Genomic DNA, 16,372 nt, shown 5'->3' with positions numbered 1-16,372 from the left:
AAATTGTTGGCTGGACTGGATAGATATCTTCCATCACACTTTTCGATCGGTATTGTGAATGTACATGTTCATGGGCTATTATATGGGTTGTCAATATAATCTATCTCGCAATCCAGTATGCTGACAGTGATTGACATACCAGGATCAATGCTTGAAATGATCTCATTCATAAGACCAAGGTATTCCATGTGTGCTGCTCTGGAAACCGGAAAATTTTCAAAGATCCGCTGTGCTTTCATGCTGATAATTTCCATCGGTCTTGGAATGATGGCATCTGAAAATTCGAACCTCAGTAGCTTGCCGCTATTGCTGGTTTCACTTCTGTCCCTTTCTGCGAAGTCAAAAATGAAACTTTGATAGCTGCTCTAATCTTGTGTTTTGCTATATTACGAATACGTACCATCTCCTCTCGGTATCTGCTTTGGCTGTTCTTGTTGTTCCTCGATTTGAATGGTGTTGGGTAATTCATTTGGGTGACAGTAACTTGTTGATGCATGCAATGTAGTACTGTAACTTTGTTGCAAATAACTAGCATCTATCCTATGCCCGTTAACGATCGCCGCATCACTCTCACGTTCAATAGAATCTTCCGGTTGATCGGGCGATGAAAGTACTTGTTCGAGATGCTGTCTCTGTAATGGGCTGATGCAAAAAGACACGTTCAGTTAATTAATTAACCATGTCGAAGTGCTAGCTGCATTACCTCGAAACTAAGCTAGAATCGGCGCAATCATCGGTTCTTCTCTTTTTTCTCTGATATTCACGAAGACAAAGCGCTGCATGCGTGCGGAAATAGTCTTTATTAACAGCTTGGCGACACCAACCGCATGCTATGGTTTCTCCAGGGTTCAATGATCGCTTTTGGCGTTTACGATACTTGTTTGGCAGCCCAGAAGTCATTATATATTTGTTTAGTAACAGAGAAAAAGTTGTATTGTAACGGAGCTCTTTTATATAGATTGCAATGAAAAGTGGAGTGGTGGTGGTACAGCTGCGGAACGCGTAGATCGCAATGAACAGTGGAGTGATGGTGGTACAGCTGCGGAACGCGTGTTGGCGACGCGCAAACATAAAAAAAAGATTGTTCAGCCGTTTTGAACTGTGCGCTTTCCGCTCTTCTTCCTCTTTTCTCTCTCACATGGCACCACTTCCCCGAGCAACTATTCAAGCTTTGCTTGAAAATATACAATCTCTTTCCCAGCGCTTTGAATCACTTACTGACAGCGTAAACCAAGTTCAAGAAACTCAAAGAGAACTTATCAACAGCTTAACAAATATCCAAGAAAATCAAGAAAATATGCGTCAAACCATTGACACTCTCATCAGCGACCAAGAAAGCCCAGCACCGCTTCAAGAAGATACTCAAGATGGGATACTTCTAGGCTCTACAAGGAGAAGAGATATTGACCGCCCGTTTCAGATCGTAAACGGAAGAAGGCGTGCGGCTGAATTGGACGTAAGGGTGATTGAACGGATGATACACCGCGAGTTTTTCCACGCAGACCAAGTTGGTGCTGAGAATGCCATCATCAATATGCATACTGCTTTGATGGAATCCGTTAACAACCTTCGCAATTCACTCGGCGTCAATGATTACAGTATTCCTTGGAGTGAGATTGATCGCACTTTGCAGCTTCAAGCCATCAAGGACCTGGAAGATAGCTTGTTGCCTTTGAGTATAGGACTTGATCGATGTAAAAACTCATGGGCTGCATCCTTTTTGATGGCGTACAAATGGGGTTATTTATTCCAATATCGTAAACGAAGGGTCAGTTTAGAGCGTGCTGCGGCGTCAAGACAAGTAAGGCAATGCGCAGCATGTACAGTATCTTTATGTCTACGTGTGTATGTCATTGACCATTATTTCTTTTATAACGTCATTCAATAACGCGCAGGATCCGGACAGCCATCAGCATTCAGACGATGCGACAACGTCGTCTTCAGTACATTCTACTGTCTCATCAAATAGGTAGGCCAATCGTGACATCAAATAATTTGATAGCTTAGCGCATGACGTACTGATAAAGCCTTTCTTCATGGGACCTGGAAGCGAAAATTATCAAGACCAAGACCGGCCTACATGTCGCCGCCGCCGCCGTTTTCACTAACATGATATACCGTATACTGTTTACATATAGGTACTCTTTGGACCCTTCTTCCCTTGCAATCCATTTTTTCTTTTTTCCCAACATGTCTAACTTTACATAACTTCCTGCTACGTCTTTTTAATCACGTTTCTTCTTTATCTATGTATATTTCTTTTACTGTATATCTTGACACATACATGTATGTGTCTCTCACTTTGTTATATCTGAATATGTGTAGTCTTTTGTTCAGTTCCTCATTGCAATAAAACAAATACCTCTCAATATTGGATTCGCACAGCAATAATCTCATAATAGCCGATACTATAATTGAAGGATTGATGCATGAATTATTATCGAAATCTAAGTAGGATTCTTGGCTCATGGAGATAGCAAAAATTACTCGTGAATCATCGCTTCCAAAAAAGAATAACCATTACCCTTAAATTACAGCATCTTCCAGAGAATAAAAGTTATCATTTGATTATAGTTTCTACTCTTTAATAATCCAATAAAATTAAAACAAGAATAAGGATAGAAAATGCATTTTTCTATAATTAGTCTACCCTAAATTTCAAGGTTTATTATACTATGTATCAAAGGATACTATCATAAGATTTTCCGCTGTGCAGTTGTGTTTTTCAATTTGAGAGAACAGACAGCTTTGTGTATTCGGATAAATAAGAGTTTAGTCAACAACTTTGGTAATATGTTTTATATAGTAGAGCTCTTGACAATTGTCTAATTGCAATACTTCCAGTAACTACAGGATGTATCAACAAGTTGGCATTCGAAACGTACCTGTATTTGACGCGGAGGCTGGGTGCGTGCACTGACGCTTCTTTTCAAAATAAGCGGCGACAGTATCGGAGGGTACATCGGCATGGTGAAACATACATAGCATGTCGATCACTGCTGCTATAGCGTATTTGACTTCTTCACGACGACTATCACTTACACATCTCCTTCCCCTTCCCTTTGCTTTTGGGCCAAGTTGCGTCATATGATATAAGCGGTCCATAAAAGGAGCCAACCAGAGCCTTACAAATGAGAGCCAATCAAAATGATGGATTTCATTGAAGACCCGAGCGTGACGGCAAAAAAAATTGTCTGAATAACAATACCAAAAACCCCCCATCCCTCCCATTTTTTTTTCTTCTTCAGTTCCATTTACACAAACTTTATGAAGCGCAAAGTGTTGTGTGAATCCTTGACTTGGAAAGCTATCCGCCGAGTCGAGGTGGATATTTTCACCCGAAAGATGCTTCAACGGTAGCAAGGTTGTTGGAAGCATGCCCTAGGGCTGCATCAACGTAATACAACAACCTTGAAGTATCTTTGTGCTTAGTTGACGTTGTGGGCACACACGGCACGGGCGCCACTAGTGAATGGCGAAGGTCTCTCATTGCGTAGCGACCATTCACTACCTGCGTCTTCGATCAGGTTTTGTTGTCTTCCTGGAAAAAAGAGACAGCAGGAGTTTTTCCCCTCTTTTTCTATTGGAACTTCCTAGAAAAGAGGGTTTCTCTTTAAAATATTACAATAAGAAAATGACAAAAAGATAATAATCAACAAGAGAAGCTTTCTATGTTTGATTATTACAACGGAAGGTTAATCTTTCGTTGGGTAATGACATCCCAATTCACAAAGAACGATCTCTCGCGTACTGATCGACCTTGTGAAGTACTTTTGTACCTTGTTTGTGAATGTACTGATTGAGATTTAGGATCTCTTTCAAGTGCATATAAAGCGGTGGCCACTCTTTGACACTGTGCTCTCTACGCACGGACCCTGCTATTGTTCTTAAAAGTAAAAAACGAGGTTGCGTCTGTGTTTTTCTTTTCTGTGATGCAAAGATCCGTTTGAAACAAATGGCCATCAACGGCAGCAATTGAGACACGCTTGGCTTCAAGTCAAGCTTGACCTGACCGACTGCTGCGGATTCGCGTTGTCAAAGCTTGGTTTAAAAAGGCTTATACGATATTTTATAACGCGCTGGTATTGCAAGTAGGATGCTTTTTTTCCCGCTATTCTCCGGTTTCAGAAAGTACCACTTTTCTCTTGACCATTCGTTTTTCGTAAACGGATTCCACCTTGTCAATGGCGTTTGAGCTTGCGTTACTTCTCCGTCGCGCTTACAGGCAAAGAATGACCCTTGTATTATTTTAGTTATCATCGTCGCATTATCTCTGTCGCGTAACCTCCATGAATAATTTATATGGCACATCATGCTATACACATATACAATGCAGATTGCCATTTCATCAGTCAGCTTACTTTTGTTGGTAAGAGTTGGCTCGGCACGAGGTACAGTATTAAATAATGTATGAGTAAATGATGCAATAATATTATAATATGCGTGATGAATGGGCAATGACTTTTGTATTGCGTCATGTACATATAAACAACCGAGCCATCTCATCTCCTCCGCTTACGACTGTGTTCTCATTTGTAAGCAACCACAGAAATGGCGGCGTAAAACAAAGGTATATGGCTCTTCCAGATACGAGAGCACCCTTGTTAATAGACTGTATAGATTCATAAGAGCTGCGAAACTATAAGAATGCTTTTACTCTTAAAGGATGATGATCGAGAAGAAGGAGAAATGGCAGTCGCTATGATACAAGTTTACTTTACGCATGCAATTACTGCTTTTGTACAATATCACTGGTTCTACCTATCCGGCTACTGGTGGTCCTATTGATCGGGTTTTGATTGAATTCTTACATGATCAATAGGTTGAAGCGAGGTATGTTCTTGCCGGTAGACAAGCAATAAGTTACGCACATGATATAAAGAGGGAAAGGCAGGAGCAACGTACTGGGTACATCATGATCACAGCTGTGCGCACCGATTATTCTTCCACTTGACAGAGTAGAATCAAATCGCTCCCTTTCTTTGGTACTCGTCTTGCTTATGAGCAGTTATTTCTTTTGTTGCTACTGTATACACATAATTCGTCGAAAGAAAAAGTGACAATGATGGCTTCTTTGTCTTGCAAATAAATTCAGATAGATCAGTAAATATGAAGAGACTTTTTTCAAGTTCCTTCTTACAACACATATCTCGTCGTTGTTGGCAGGTAGTCAACAGCATGCACATACAGTACATGGTTAGTACAAATGTGTAAGGATGTGAGCCATAGAAAGTATGTTTGGTACAGTATGTGGTTTTATTGAAGATGGTTTCTCTAGAGGTCAAAAAAAACTAATATTTGGTTTTGAGATTACAGAATAATAATAGAATAGTTGTGTAGTCTTACTAATAAGGTGAAGAGATTGAAAAAAAAGGCGGAATAAAGTGGGAGCATAGGTTGAAGAGAAAAAATGGTAAATAATATCTGCAGTGCATTAAATGATAAAGCTACATATTACTCCTTATCTTCAATGCTACCCTTTTCTTCAGCTTGAAGGTCGCGAGCAGCGTTGTAGCGTTTTTGCTTGTACACCAAGACTGGGCCATCAAAGACTTGGTCCATTTCTTCAAGACTCTTGCCCTTGGTCTCAGGGTAGAAGAGCCAAACACAGAAAGTCATGACTACACATGATAAGTAGAGAGATTGTGATTAGTTTCGGCGGGAAAGCACCAAAAGTGTGTTTTTTATACCGGAAAATGGAAATAACTTACTGTAGCAGCAGCATCCGAAGAAAATGTAGGTAGCCCAGGTAATGTCGGCAAGCATAATAGGAACAATTTGGGAAATGACAAAGCTAAGAGTAGTTGTTATAGTCAGTGACAAATGCCTTGGATAATACAATGTGTGTATATATATATCACGGATGTTAAAAAGCGGTTCTTACTTCATGAGCCAGTTGGCAGCGGTGGTCAACGAGGTAGCTTTGGCACGAATGTTCAAGGGGAAAATCTCTGCTGGGTAGACCCATCCTACGGGGCCCCAAGAATAAGCGAAACCGGCGACAAAGAAGTAAATCATGACAATGCAAAAGTAGGAGGCATTTTGATTGTGGCCCAACATGACGGTGTTCTGGCCGGTCTCTTCGTTATACACGACGTCTGCAACAGCGCCCATGACAATACCACAAAGCAACATGGCTGTACCCATGAAAACGGCGCCACTGATCAACGTTCCACGACGGCCCAACTTGTCCAAGTACAAGACGGCAGGGAGGGTAGCCAACATGTTGAGGACACCGTTAACACCAGAGGCGATGAGGGTAGCGCTCGATTCGGCAATACCGGCTTGCAAGAAGATACGGGGAGCATAGTACATGATACTGTTGATACCGGTGAACTGTTGGAAGATCTGGATAAAGATACCCAAGATCATACGACGGCGGTTCTTCTGAGCGAACAATTCCAGGTAGCTAGTGACGGCAACCTTGCGTTCCAATGCAATTTGTTGAATGATTTCGTTGTATTCTTGGTTCACAATGGGTGAACTGCGGTCGCCACCAGCATGCAGGTTTGCAAGGACGGTCAAAGCTTCTTCGTTGCGACCCTTGCTGATCAACCAACGTGGAGAGTAAGGCAAAAAGATTGCACCAACGGCCAAGACAAAACCGGGGGCAATTTGGATACCAATAGGGATACGCCATGAAGCCTGACCCTCAAGATATTGAGTACCTGCACCGCACCAGAATGATCTTGAAAAAAAAAGTGGAAAAAATATGTTTTGGATAGTCAGTAAACAGTTATTGTTGAACGCAGCATCTTTCTGTCAGAGGATACTTACACCATGAGACCAGCGGTAATCATGAACTGTTGCAACGAGATGAGTCGACCACGAATTTCCTTGGGTGCTATACGATGACGACGAGCAAGTGCGAGTGAGCGTGAGAAACACATTAAGAATTAAGGGCGGTAGCATGAGCAAGCAAGTTACACCGCGTCAGCACCAACCAACCCCAGGAATAAAGTGAAATTAAGCTTACCTAACTCGGACTAACAGTAGCAACATCATCAGTAACAGAAAAAAAAAGAAAATGAGGACGCTGATGTTGGTGTAGTAATCATATGACATAATTTCTGTCATACTAGTAGTGTCACATACCTGATAAAGAGGTACAACCATGGATAGAGAACCGACACCGAGACCTATTTAGAAGGAAGAATAATAATATATAGTGTCAACATTCTCTTCTCCGGTTGCATAAGAATAACAACGAGTATCCTATAAATCCTTTTACCAGCAATGGCACGGCCAACAACCATCATTGCGTAGCCGTTAGCAGCAGTTTGGATGGCACAGCCAACCATGAAGACACAAGAAGCAAGAATGATTGTGCGCTTTCGGCTAAGAAGTTCAGCAGATTGACCTTTGTAATGGAACAGTTGATGAATATCATGAATGATTGCTTTAAGCTTGCTACGATGCGTATACATGTGGATGGTGATGATATATTACCTGCAATGAGAGCACCTACAAAGCAGCCAGCCAGCAGCAAACCTGTAAGCGTACCAGTTTCCAGCGGTGTCAAAAACGAGCGTCCACGCATGGTGTAGATGAAATGTTCCATCGTCAACACACCCTATAGTATATCCCATGTTTGTCAGGCATAATGTGTATAAAAAAACAATTGATGTGTGGGTCGAATAGTAGAAAGCAAGACGTACACTCAAGACACCGGTATCATAACCAAAACAGAAACCACCAATGGCGGCAAAGAGCGAAACAGCGTATACTCTCCAGTTTGCCTGCATCCTCTTTGTTGTTTGTTATTAAAAGACGACGGAAGGAAAAAAGAAAAAAGAAGAGAGGAAGGGTTGGTTTGAAAGAAAGAAAAAAAAAAGGGTTCTGTCTTGTCGTTTTGTACACGCCTTATATATATTTGCAGGGTCGTGTGTGTGCAGGTCGTATATGTGTGTGTGTATATGTGTGCAGGGACCCTTTCTAACGTGCTTTTTTTTTTTCTCTCTCTTACCGAGATTCCCAAAAAAAGTAAAAAACAAGGTTTCCCAGCGGATCACAAAAAAAAAAAAAAAGGCAGCAGCAGGATGGAACAAACTGAACAAAGTGAAAAACGCGGGGGAACACACCAGTTTTGTGTTCCCCCAGACCGCGAGCGGGATGGGACATAGTTGGCAAGGAATACCATCTTACCCGTCCGTTTTACTCGCTATATTAACGGTTGTCATATGTGCTTTGTGTGCACCTTTCCTGTAGAGTTTGCGCGTGTGTGTGTGGAGGCAGTGAGTAGTGCCACCATATTGTTCTCCCGCGGCACATGTCTCTTTTTTTCTCTTTCTTTCTCTGTATGTATCTATGTGTGCGTGTGTGTGTGTGTTTCGTATATTATGCTGTGTATGGGTCACATCATTCATCATTGTTCATAACATACTTGCCATTAGGTGAGGCTGAGTGTGCTGGGGTTTGCTGCTGTTATACTTCTTCAGTCCACACACACACACACACACACACACACACACACAAACAAAGAAACAGGCCAAGTCTAACATGGTACTTGCCGGGAAATTTCTCACACAAAGAAACAAAAAAAATTGGAGATGGTTAGAGAGAGCGAGAGAGTTTCGATCTCACTCCAGTACCAGCCAGCAGCGCTTGTTCTCCATCGACTCGGTATATCCCAAACGTCCTGAACTTCCATTGCTTTTCCTTCCCCGCCGGCTCTCTCTCTCTCTCTCTCCACAAATTCTTTTGGGCCTTGACAAAACCAGTAAAAAAAAAAAGATGAACGGCCCAACCCAAGCGATCTCCACATGGATCGAACGGTTTTTTTATAATCCGTAAGAGAATAGCATGCTTTTACGAGTGCAAGGTGACAATCCCAGTCAGCGAACACACTGTCTTATCTCCTGATCTTTTGAGTCACGCGAGTCCAAGATAGGGCCCATTTGTCTTCAAAGAGGGGGGTTTCTCTCTCTCTCTCTTTTGGTTGGATATGGTAAGTTGAGCAAATACGAAAATGGAATGTAGCGGAAGAAGGTGAAGAAGGCGGGAAAGAATTGTGTTTGGATCAATAGCAGCAAGACAACTCTTCATGTTGTGTTCCACCATACACTCATGTTTCGTACGACACGAGTCCAAGACACAGCAACACGTTTAATGATAGATGTGTAGAGTGTGCAGGGTTGTCACCACACGCATAGGCTAAAATACCTAGATCACCCAAAGGCCCGATTGTATCAAGAATAAAGCAGTGGGTAACAGACAATAGATCTATTTGTATTTTGTTGTGGTTCGAACAGATAGTGCGGCGAGTGGTTTGATGGACGAGATACAGGAAAGCAAAGGAGTTGGTTGACTGGTTGCACGGGTTTCGAAAGACGGATTCCCATGGGGAGATATTGGGAGAGAGAGGAGGGGATATACATATACAGGTAAATAATGGAAAACAAAAAAAGGTACAGAAGAAGGAAAAAGCCAAGTGTATAGTAGAAATAGTAGTAGTAGTAATAGTAGTAGGTGAAGCATGGTTGACAGTGCTAACTGACTGACTTACTACAGGGTAACAGGAACAGGATTTTGTTTGGTGTGATGTGATGTAAAGCGCGCTAAGACTGCGACACAAGCTCATGTGCTGCCGCCGGTTGCGGTTGTTGTTGTTGTTGCTGCTGCTGCTGCTGCTGCTGCTGTTGCTGCTGTTTCCCACCCGGTACCCGACGAATCGATTTCCATCGGCCAGGTGCTTTTTTCTCATCTACACAAAAAAAAAAAAAAAAAGACCAGTGAATGAATGGTACGGGTGGATACCTCAAACGACTATTCCCGTTCCTGCATTCCCTATTCTGGATTCCTTGCTGTGATCCCTCGATTTCCCAACCAATACCAGTTTCTCTTTTGGTTGTCTTACCCTGATGTACCGCGGCTTCACTGCTACTGCTGCTCTCTTTTTGTCGCTTACTCGGCACTGTCTTGGATCGTTTTATTTGGGAAGGTGACGTGGGTACCGTCGGTAAAGGCGTTGCTGTGTCGTCGTTGTTGTTGTTGCTGTCATTACCGAATGGAAGACCCGGTCTCTTTCCTCCTTTGTTCGGTGGTGTCGATGTTGTAGCTGAACGCTTCAATTTTGGTATTGCTGCTCCTGCTGATGCTGATGATCCTCCTCCAAGGCTGTGCTGTTCAAGATCCTGTGCGATGTTTGCTAGGCCTAAAGTGTTGTTGGATGGTCTTTGTCGTAACGTCGCTTCCGAAACTACTTTTTTTTTCACAAAACAGAACCATCAGTGATTTGCGCAGGTATTCCAAAAAAAAAGACGGGGCTGAACTGCTGGCAAGAAGCTTACCTGATTCTTTTGATACGTTGATTTGTCGAGGGATCAATGATTGATTAGCGGGAATACATGATCGTGGAGCAGCAAACTTGTCCTGATGTTCGATCAAGAACTCAAGCACGCGTTGTGATTCCTTGTATCCGGCAGGATTCAACTCGTCGTCTGGGTGAGAGAGCATTCCCTGTATGATATTGTATGTTCTTTAGTAACCAACAACAGCAACAACACCATCAGCATCATCTTTTTTTTTACTCGTTTTCCGCATAGCATAGCACCACCTAATCAGTTCAAAGAACTCAAATAGTACTTACCGGTGCAAAAACAGCAGCCAGTGCCGAGACATCCATACGCGTTTCATCACTTGTCATTGCAAACAGGCCGAGCATATCCATGATATACAACAGGAGATACTGGTGCACCAGAGGCAATTCATCAATGAGATGTTGAAATGCTTCAACCTTGGCTTCCAGACTCGGATGTTCTTCGTCTAAGGTATGTTGTTACAGGAGTAGTTTAGCGTCTCTGTCTTTGTGTGTTTGTGTGTCTTGTGATCCAATCCTAACTAGCTTTGTTTTTCCCTTTTTTGAGTTTAGACAGGTAAGACATACGCATAGTATCTTTAAATGGCCGGTAAAAATCCAACGTAATTACAGGCTCCGGAAGGTGATTTAGAAAGCGCCGCATAACATTGGCTGCATCATGGACAGTGTATCCTCCTCCCCAATGAAAGTGAGCTCCATAGTCGTCTGATTCGTCAAACATTCGCTGTAGCATCCCAATCCGTTTTGCGCTGCCTGACATTCGAAAGATGCCTTCAACCATCAATCCTATTGTATTATAGCGTAGCAAGTCATTAGCGTGGTCGTGGACTTTTTTCATTTGAAACGGCAAGAGGGCAAGTGTCCTGCGTGTGTAAGCGAAATCGAACCTTCTTCTTTTAAGAATGAGCCACATTTGGCTATAATGGTGGGAATTATGCCGTAACAGCGATTGCCAGATTGGCCATCGACGTATGAAATGCTGGAGTGAGCGTACTTGATGGAATGTGAAAGCGACAGACCAAACACTCTTTTTTCTGTTATTGTATCATAGCCACATCACAAACATTAAATAAGCTTTTTTTCTGTAAACATACTCTACTCTTATTTTACTGCTTTCATAAGACGCTAGTAGGAGTAGTAGTAATAGCAGTGTCAGAGAACTAGCTACAGCAATAAAATATATATTTACCAGCAGCAGTTTCTGCAAAGTCCATCTCGCCTCCTTTACGGTTTGCGATGGTTACTTTTTTCCACCAAGCGCTGAGTAACGTTTTTTGCGTGGGTGAAAGTACCGTTGGAATGTCGAATGAAGACATTTGGAAAGGGTCGAGTAAAACAAGAAGGTTTCCAAAGTGTTTAAAGTTGGAAAAAAAAAAGGGGGGGGTGTGTGTTAGTAGACAGAACAAGCAAGTAAAAAGGCTTAAAAGAATACTATTGTGTGTGTATATAAAGGAGTGTGTGTATGTGTATGGCTTTGGAAGCAAAGGTGCCCTCTCTCACTCTCTCTCGCTCTCTCTTTTCGTTTTTGCTTTGCTCCTCTGTGCGTATTCTGTGTGTGATTTTGTACGTGTATTAAGTGATAAAAAAAAATAGTAGGGCTTAATTGATGCGGGCTGGCGTGAAACAATGATTAAGGGGGTCCAGACCTTTTACGGCAAGGCAAATGCCCTTTTTCTATTCCTTCTCCACACGCACCCGCGAACCTCATAAGGACAGCAGCAGCACAGGGCACGCACATTGTTAATTTTAAGAGTCAGGCACACTATATAGTAGCAGCGAAACAGAATTAGCTATTTTTAGAGTTTCACAAAAAAGCCCTTTGTTCGAGTTCTGCCAAGGCCTATAACGTTACTGTCTTTACGGATACAGTCTATGTAAAGTTACAGACATGTGCATGACGATGCTCACACTCGAATAGACTCTTTGTTTTGCTAACCTAGCATTGTAAATCTGCCATTGCATGGGGCTGTGTTTTTTGATATAAAAAGCTGCATACATCAGTAAGTACAACGGGCAACGGCTCTATGTAGAATTCTAATACGGCTCAACTCCATTGATTAAAGTTTACATTTTGCTAAAGTCCTACCAATAGTGATTTTCCAGAATTTATAGAAGCAACGGTTACCAATTGTAGTACACCTTATATCACAAAAGATGGGGTCGTGTAGCAACCATTGCCATGGGAATAACAAATAAATGTTTAAATTTTACAACCATACACTCTGAGGCAACTAGAATGCGTAGACTGAAAAACAACCATGGATTTGGTTATGTTGTTGGCTATCGCCCATCAGTATCATAGACTACTATGCTTTCAGGCTTTGGCGTATCGGGTGTAAAGACAGTACACAATGATGTGGTGATGAAGCGCACACGATATCTCCCAAAGGGTAGAAAACTCGGGTCATGGAATATGTAACAAAAACCTACTATGATTGCGCACAACGAGCAACCGGTTAGATCATTAGTAGCTATCTCTAATCCAATGATGTTCTCAGCGACTCAGTCACTATGTGCTATGTGCCAGCAAGAATGATCAGAAAGATTATGCATCAAGTGGGTCTTTTTCAGCACTTATTGAGGTAGTAAATAAGGTGGATCCGCCGCAAACAAGCAAAGCGAATATAACTGATATATGCTGGATTCTCAAGCAGCTTTATTACTGTGATTCGACGTGGAAAAGAAGGGTGGTAGAGGTTCGGGGCGTAGGGTACAACATACGACGACAGCACAATCGTAGCCTATATTACTCATGACCCTGGTAGTGTAAATCATGGCATCTCCTCGGATCTACGTCACTATACACAGGGTATTGATATGCACCTACTACAGCTCCTTGTTAAAAACAAGAAGCTCTTTTTGCTAAAGTAAGCGCAAATATGTTGATGGTAGACATAGGTGTTCTTCATTCGGGAAGACTAGAGGCCAGAGGGGGGGAAAAACAAACAAACAAACAGACAGACGAGCATATACACTGAGCTGTTAGCTGGGATGATGGTAGCTGGCATCAGTGACAAGGCAAAAGCGTATACTACTAAACTGACGACAAAAACAACAAAGGAGGGCAACGCAAGCGAAAAGAGATATCACTGCTGTGCTTTGTCTACTTTATTGGCAGTAAAGTGTAGCTATTAGCCCCTTCCCCTTGATGCATTTGCACTTTTTTTCTTTTTCTTATTGCACATCAATACGTAGAACGAATGCGGGGTGTGAGTGAGAGGGGGAAAAGCAGCAGCGTGGCCAAAGAAAAAGTCTGCAAGAAGAATATGCTGCTATTTTTAGAGTATTACAAAAAGCCCGAATTAATTATTTTTTTTTTTTTTGCACATTTGTTTATGATTATTCATTTATTTATTTTTTTCCTGCATTTTGCAGAATGGGAGGAGCGAATTTATATATACACAGGTAAAGAAAGGAAAAGAAGCAAGGCAAAATGAGAAAGATAGAGAGGTCAGGAGACATGCTGAAATGAGACGATGCATTGTGTGTGTGTGTGAGTGTGTGTGTGTGTTTTTGGTTCTCTGCAGAGAGTAGTGGTAGTAGTATATGTGTAAATTAGAAAAGTGATATACAAAAGCCGTTCTTCTTTTTTAAAAAGGAAAAATGTGAGAACAACAGGTTATTGGAGTAAGTGAATGAGTTGAGTTGATAGAATGCGCGCTATTTGAGATGGAGAAGAGATGAGGTATAAAAGGAGAAATTCCCAAGTGAAAGGTGGCAAAGTAAGGAGCTGTGATGTGCCTGCAAAGGGATATAATGATGAACGATAACGTGGTTTTGCTTGTTACTTTGAGAGAGAGTCAAAGAGAGAGAGTTGTGTGATGCATGGAGAGTCTAATTGCTATCGCTGGTGCTACTGCTATGCGTCGTCTGATCGCTTAGTATAGAGGAGGAAGTGGTGTTGTTGTTATTGCTACTGGATGTAGAGGGCGAAGAAGAAGTAGAGGAGGAGGAGGAACCGTTGCGGTGGGTGCTGCTGCTGCTGTTGGCTTGTCGTATGTAGGCACTGTTGGTGTAGCATGTAGGCACACGTTGCTTCAATTGGGCTTCGGTGAACTTGCATAATTGTCGGGCATATTCGTTTCGTGCCATGGCCAGCAGGTCTTCACGAGTCAGTGATGATCGAATAGAGCGATGATGATGATGATGATGATGGTGGTGGTGGTGGTGGTGATGTGAAGCGGTGCTGGAGGCTGGAACGGTGCTGGGATTGGAGAACAGAGAGGCCATTGTGAGAGAAAAGCTGTGTTGGTTGTGCAAGAGTAAGTAGTCAGTAAAGAAATAAAACGAAAATTCAAAAAAACCAAGTGGCAGGGCGAGCCTTTTATATAATGCCGCCTGGTTCTTGTTGCCATGACATCATGGTTCTTCTTTTTTTTCTCCTAGCTCTGATAGGCCCACCCCCCCTTACGCTGCTTATGCACACCCCCCCCCCACCAACAATGGGCCATGTCGTCATGGCGCTGGGTTTACACACTCCGCATATTTTCTTTGTGTGTTTTTTCGATCGGCCTAGCTGATGTGGCTAGTCGCATCCCTCGCATATTCGAATCCATGCACAAGTCGCTTATATGATGTAAGTTACCTTGCATTCCTTCTCTCTCCATCCTACAGCCAACCCCGATATGGGCCACTCTTTCAAAATAATAACAACAAAAGAGAGAGAGACGGCGGATGATGATGATGATGATGATGAGGCAGTCTATATTACTTGTGATCACCAAGAGCTTAAATTTGAAGCTTTTCCCGAAACCCGACACTTATTTTCTCCACGTAGGACAAGAAGGACAGAGGGTTTCCAAGAATTTGGATAAGCCGGTTTTTACCCCAATCGCAGACCTATGTCATTACAGGTTAGCCTCTGTCTTGCTTCTCGCTTTCGCACAGGGCTATCTATCACAGTGCATGTAGCACCAGCATCGAACCAATGAAGTTTGCCACAGAGATCGCTCTTTTTTTTTCTTATTGCTGCTAGTCCATGTCAATAGGAAAGAAAGATGCTCGGGCCACACGTAACGCTCGCACTAAAAAAACAAGAGCTTCTTCTCGCCGTGTGCGTGTGTGGTAACAGCATGGAAAAACGAATTACCATTTTTGTAAATCGTTCGGTCCCTTTGCAGCGCACCCTTCTCCTCCACACTAATGCGGCTTGTCACGAGAAGAAATACACACAACGTAAAGTGTGTGTGTGTGGATGGATGACGGAGTTAACGTGCTGATGCCTGTTTGTAACCCGTCCCATCAACCACGTTTGCAGTCGGTCATGGAACGGCGGCTACAAAGATTCTCTCTCCATGACAACTTTTTTGTCATAGTGTCAATCTCATTGGGGGGGGGTGGCCCTATGAGATGCCCTCTACACAAACACCAATCAAAACGCAAGCAAGTTTGGTAGCCAGCCTTAAAAGCCAGATTTTTCATTTACAAAGGCGAATCGGTGACACTGATTTCCGGATGAAACTGATTAGAAAAAAACCCTTTCTGTTTTGTCTCATTACGCATCCACTATCATCCACCCCCGCGGTGTGGAGAGAGGGGGGGTGGTGGTGAGGTTGCTCCCCTAATAGCTGCTGTAACTGCTCCGCCATGTCGTCTTTATTCCACACAGTATCGTCATTTTGTATGTTTATGGAAACGAGCCGAGGTTCGCTCGTTGAAAAACCGCCACTGGACAGGGGGAAAGGACTATGTGTTAGGAGAAAACAGAAAGACGCTGATTGGCTTGGGGGGGTGGAGAGTGGAGTGGAGAGGGAGAGAGAGAGAGAGAGATCGAGGGAAAGAGGGTGGAGACCCAGCCTTGACATGTCTTTAAGGAAGAACTGAACGAGAGAGAGGGGGGGGGACCAAGTTTAAAGAGTGTACAGGTAAAAAAGAACTGTGAAGAGGAGGAGGATCTAGATCGTCTCTCTCTCTCTCTCTCTCTCTCTCTCTCTCTTGTTGAATTTCTTACTGCATGTATCGAATAAACTGTCCTTCTTGCTTGCTTGCTTGCTTGCTGCAAGTGTACATTGCATTCTTCTTTTTGCTGCATGTGCATGTTCTTTTGATGTATCG

The 16,372-nt window shown here is 42.7% G+C and overlaps 5 protein-coding genes across 5 annotated transcripts; all 5 read right to left on the bottom strand.

Annotated features, from left to right (window-relative positions):
* Nucleotides 1–5,454: 5,454 nt before the first annotated feature.
* Nucleotides 5,455–7,745, bottom strand: BDB00DRAFT_880080 (glucose transporter; the record flags this gene model as incomplete). Its single annotated transcript, XM_053127949.1, has 9 exons — nt 5,455–5,621; nt 5,712–5,794; nt 5,885–6,688; nt 6,778–6,844; nt 6,977–6,986; nt 7,096–7,139; nt 7,232–7,360; nt 7,450–7,573; nt 7,659–7,745. 9 exons carry the CDS (start codon nt 7,743–7,745, stop codon nt 5,455–5,457), a joined length of 1,515 nt encoding a protein of 504 aa, XP_052972459.1.
* Nucleotides 7,746–8,742: 997 nt separating this feature from the next.
* On the bottom strand, nt 8,743–9,692 carry BDB00DRAFT_862547 (uncharacterized protein). The gene has a single exon (XM_053126078.1). It carries the CDS (start codon nt 9,578–9,580, stop codon nt 9,065–9,067), a length of 516 nt encoding a protein of 171 aa, XP_052972458.1. The 5' UTR covers nt 9,581–9,692; the 3' UTR covers nt 8,743–9,064.
* On the bottom strand, nt 9,550–11,530 carry BDB00DRAFT_862545 (Rho GTPase activation protein). Its single transcript, XM_053126077.1, has 5 exons — nt 10,886–11,530; nt 10,589–10,764; nt 10,290–10,458; nt 9,857–10,201; nt 9,550–9,703 (listed from the first exon to the last, which is right to left on the bottom strand). The coding sequence occupies exons 1-5, from the start codon at nt 11,229–11,231 to the stop codon at nt 9,558–9,560; spliced, it is 1,182 nt and encodes a 393-aa protein (XP_052972457.1). The 5' UTR covers nt 11,232–11,530; the 3' UTR covers nt 9,550–9,557.
* A 2,423-nt stretch (nt 11,531–13,953) lies between these two features.
* On the bottom strand, nt 13,954–14,957 carry BDB00DRAFT_250624 (uncharacterized protein). The gene is made up of 2 exons (XM_053116652.1): nt 14,904–14,957; nt 13,954–14,561 (listed from the first exon to the last, which is right to left on the bottom strand). Exon 2 carries the CDS (start codon nt 14,546–14,548, stop codon nt 14,153–14,155), a length of 396 nt encoding a protein of 131 aa, XP_052972456.1. The 5' UTR covers nt 14,549–14,561; nt 14,904–14,957; the 3' UTR covers nt 13,954–14,152.
* Nucleotides 14,958–15,518: 561 nt separating this feature from the next.
* Nucleotides 15,519–16,140, bottom strand: BDB00DRAFT_862539 (uncharacterized protein). Its single transcript, XM_053126076.1, has one exon. It carries the CDS (start codon nt 16,120–16,122, stop codon nt 15,736–15,738), a length of 387 nt encoding a protein of 128 aa, XP_052972455.1. The 5' UTR covers nt 16,123–16,140; the 3' UTR covers nt 15,519–15,735.
* Nucleotides 16,141–16,372: the final 232 nt, after the last annotated feature.

The sequence above is a fragment of the Zychaea mexicana genome (genome assembly GCF_025766255.1).
Source record: "Zychaea mexicana strain RSA 1403 chromosome Unknown BDB00scaffold_213, whole genome shotgun sequence".
NCBI lineage: Eukaryota > Fungi > Mucoromycota > Mucoromycetes > Mucorales > Lichtheimiaceae > Zychaea > Zychaea mexicana.
Note: the sequence above shows the minus strand (reverse complement) of the source record. Positions and strands in the feature narration are given on the sequence as shown.

Bases quoted from the DNA above. Each gene is read 5' to 3' on its own strand.
- BDB00DRAFT_862547 (XM_053126078.1), bottom strand. From the start codon at position 9,580: ATGAGCTTGTGTCGCAGTCTTAGCGCGCTTTACATCACATCACACCAA.
- BDB00DRAFT_862545 (XM_053126077.1), bottom strand. From the start codon at position 11,231: ATGTGGCTCATTCTTAAAAGAAGAAGGTTCGATTTCGCTTACACACGC. The intron at 10,765-10,885 runs GTATGTCTTACC...AACATACCTTAG, and splicing joins GCCATTTAAAGATACTATGC to ACGAAGAACATCCGAGTCTG. The intron at 10,202-10,289 runs GTAAGCTTCTTG...TGAAAAAAAAAG, and splicing joins CAACGTATCAAAAGAATCAG to TAGTTTCGGAAGCGACGTTA.
- BDB00DRAFT_250624 (XM_053116652.1), bottom strand. From the start codon at position 14,548: ATGGCCTCTCTGTTCTCCAATCCCAGCACCGTTCCAGCCTCCAGCACC.
- BDB00DRAFT_862539 (XM_053126076.1), bottom strand. From the start codon at position 16,122: ATGTCAAGGCTGGGTCTCCACCCTCTTTCCCTCGATCTCTCTCTCTCT.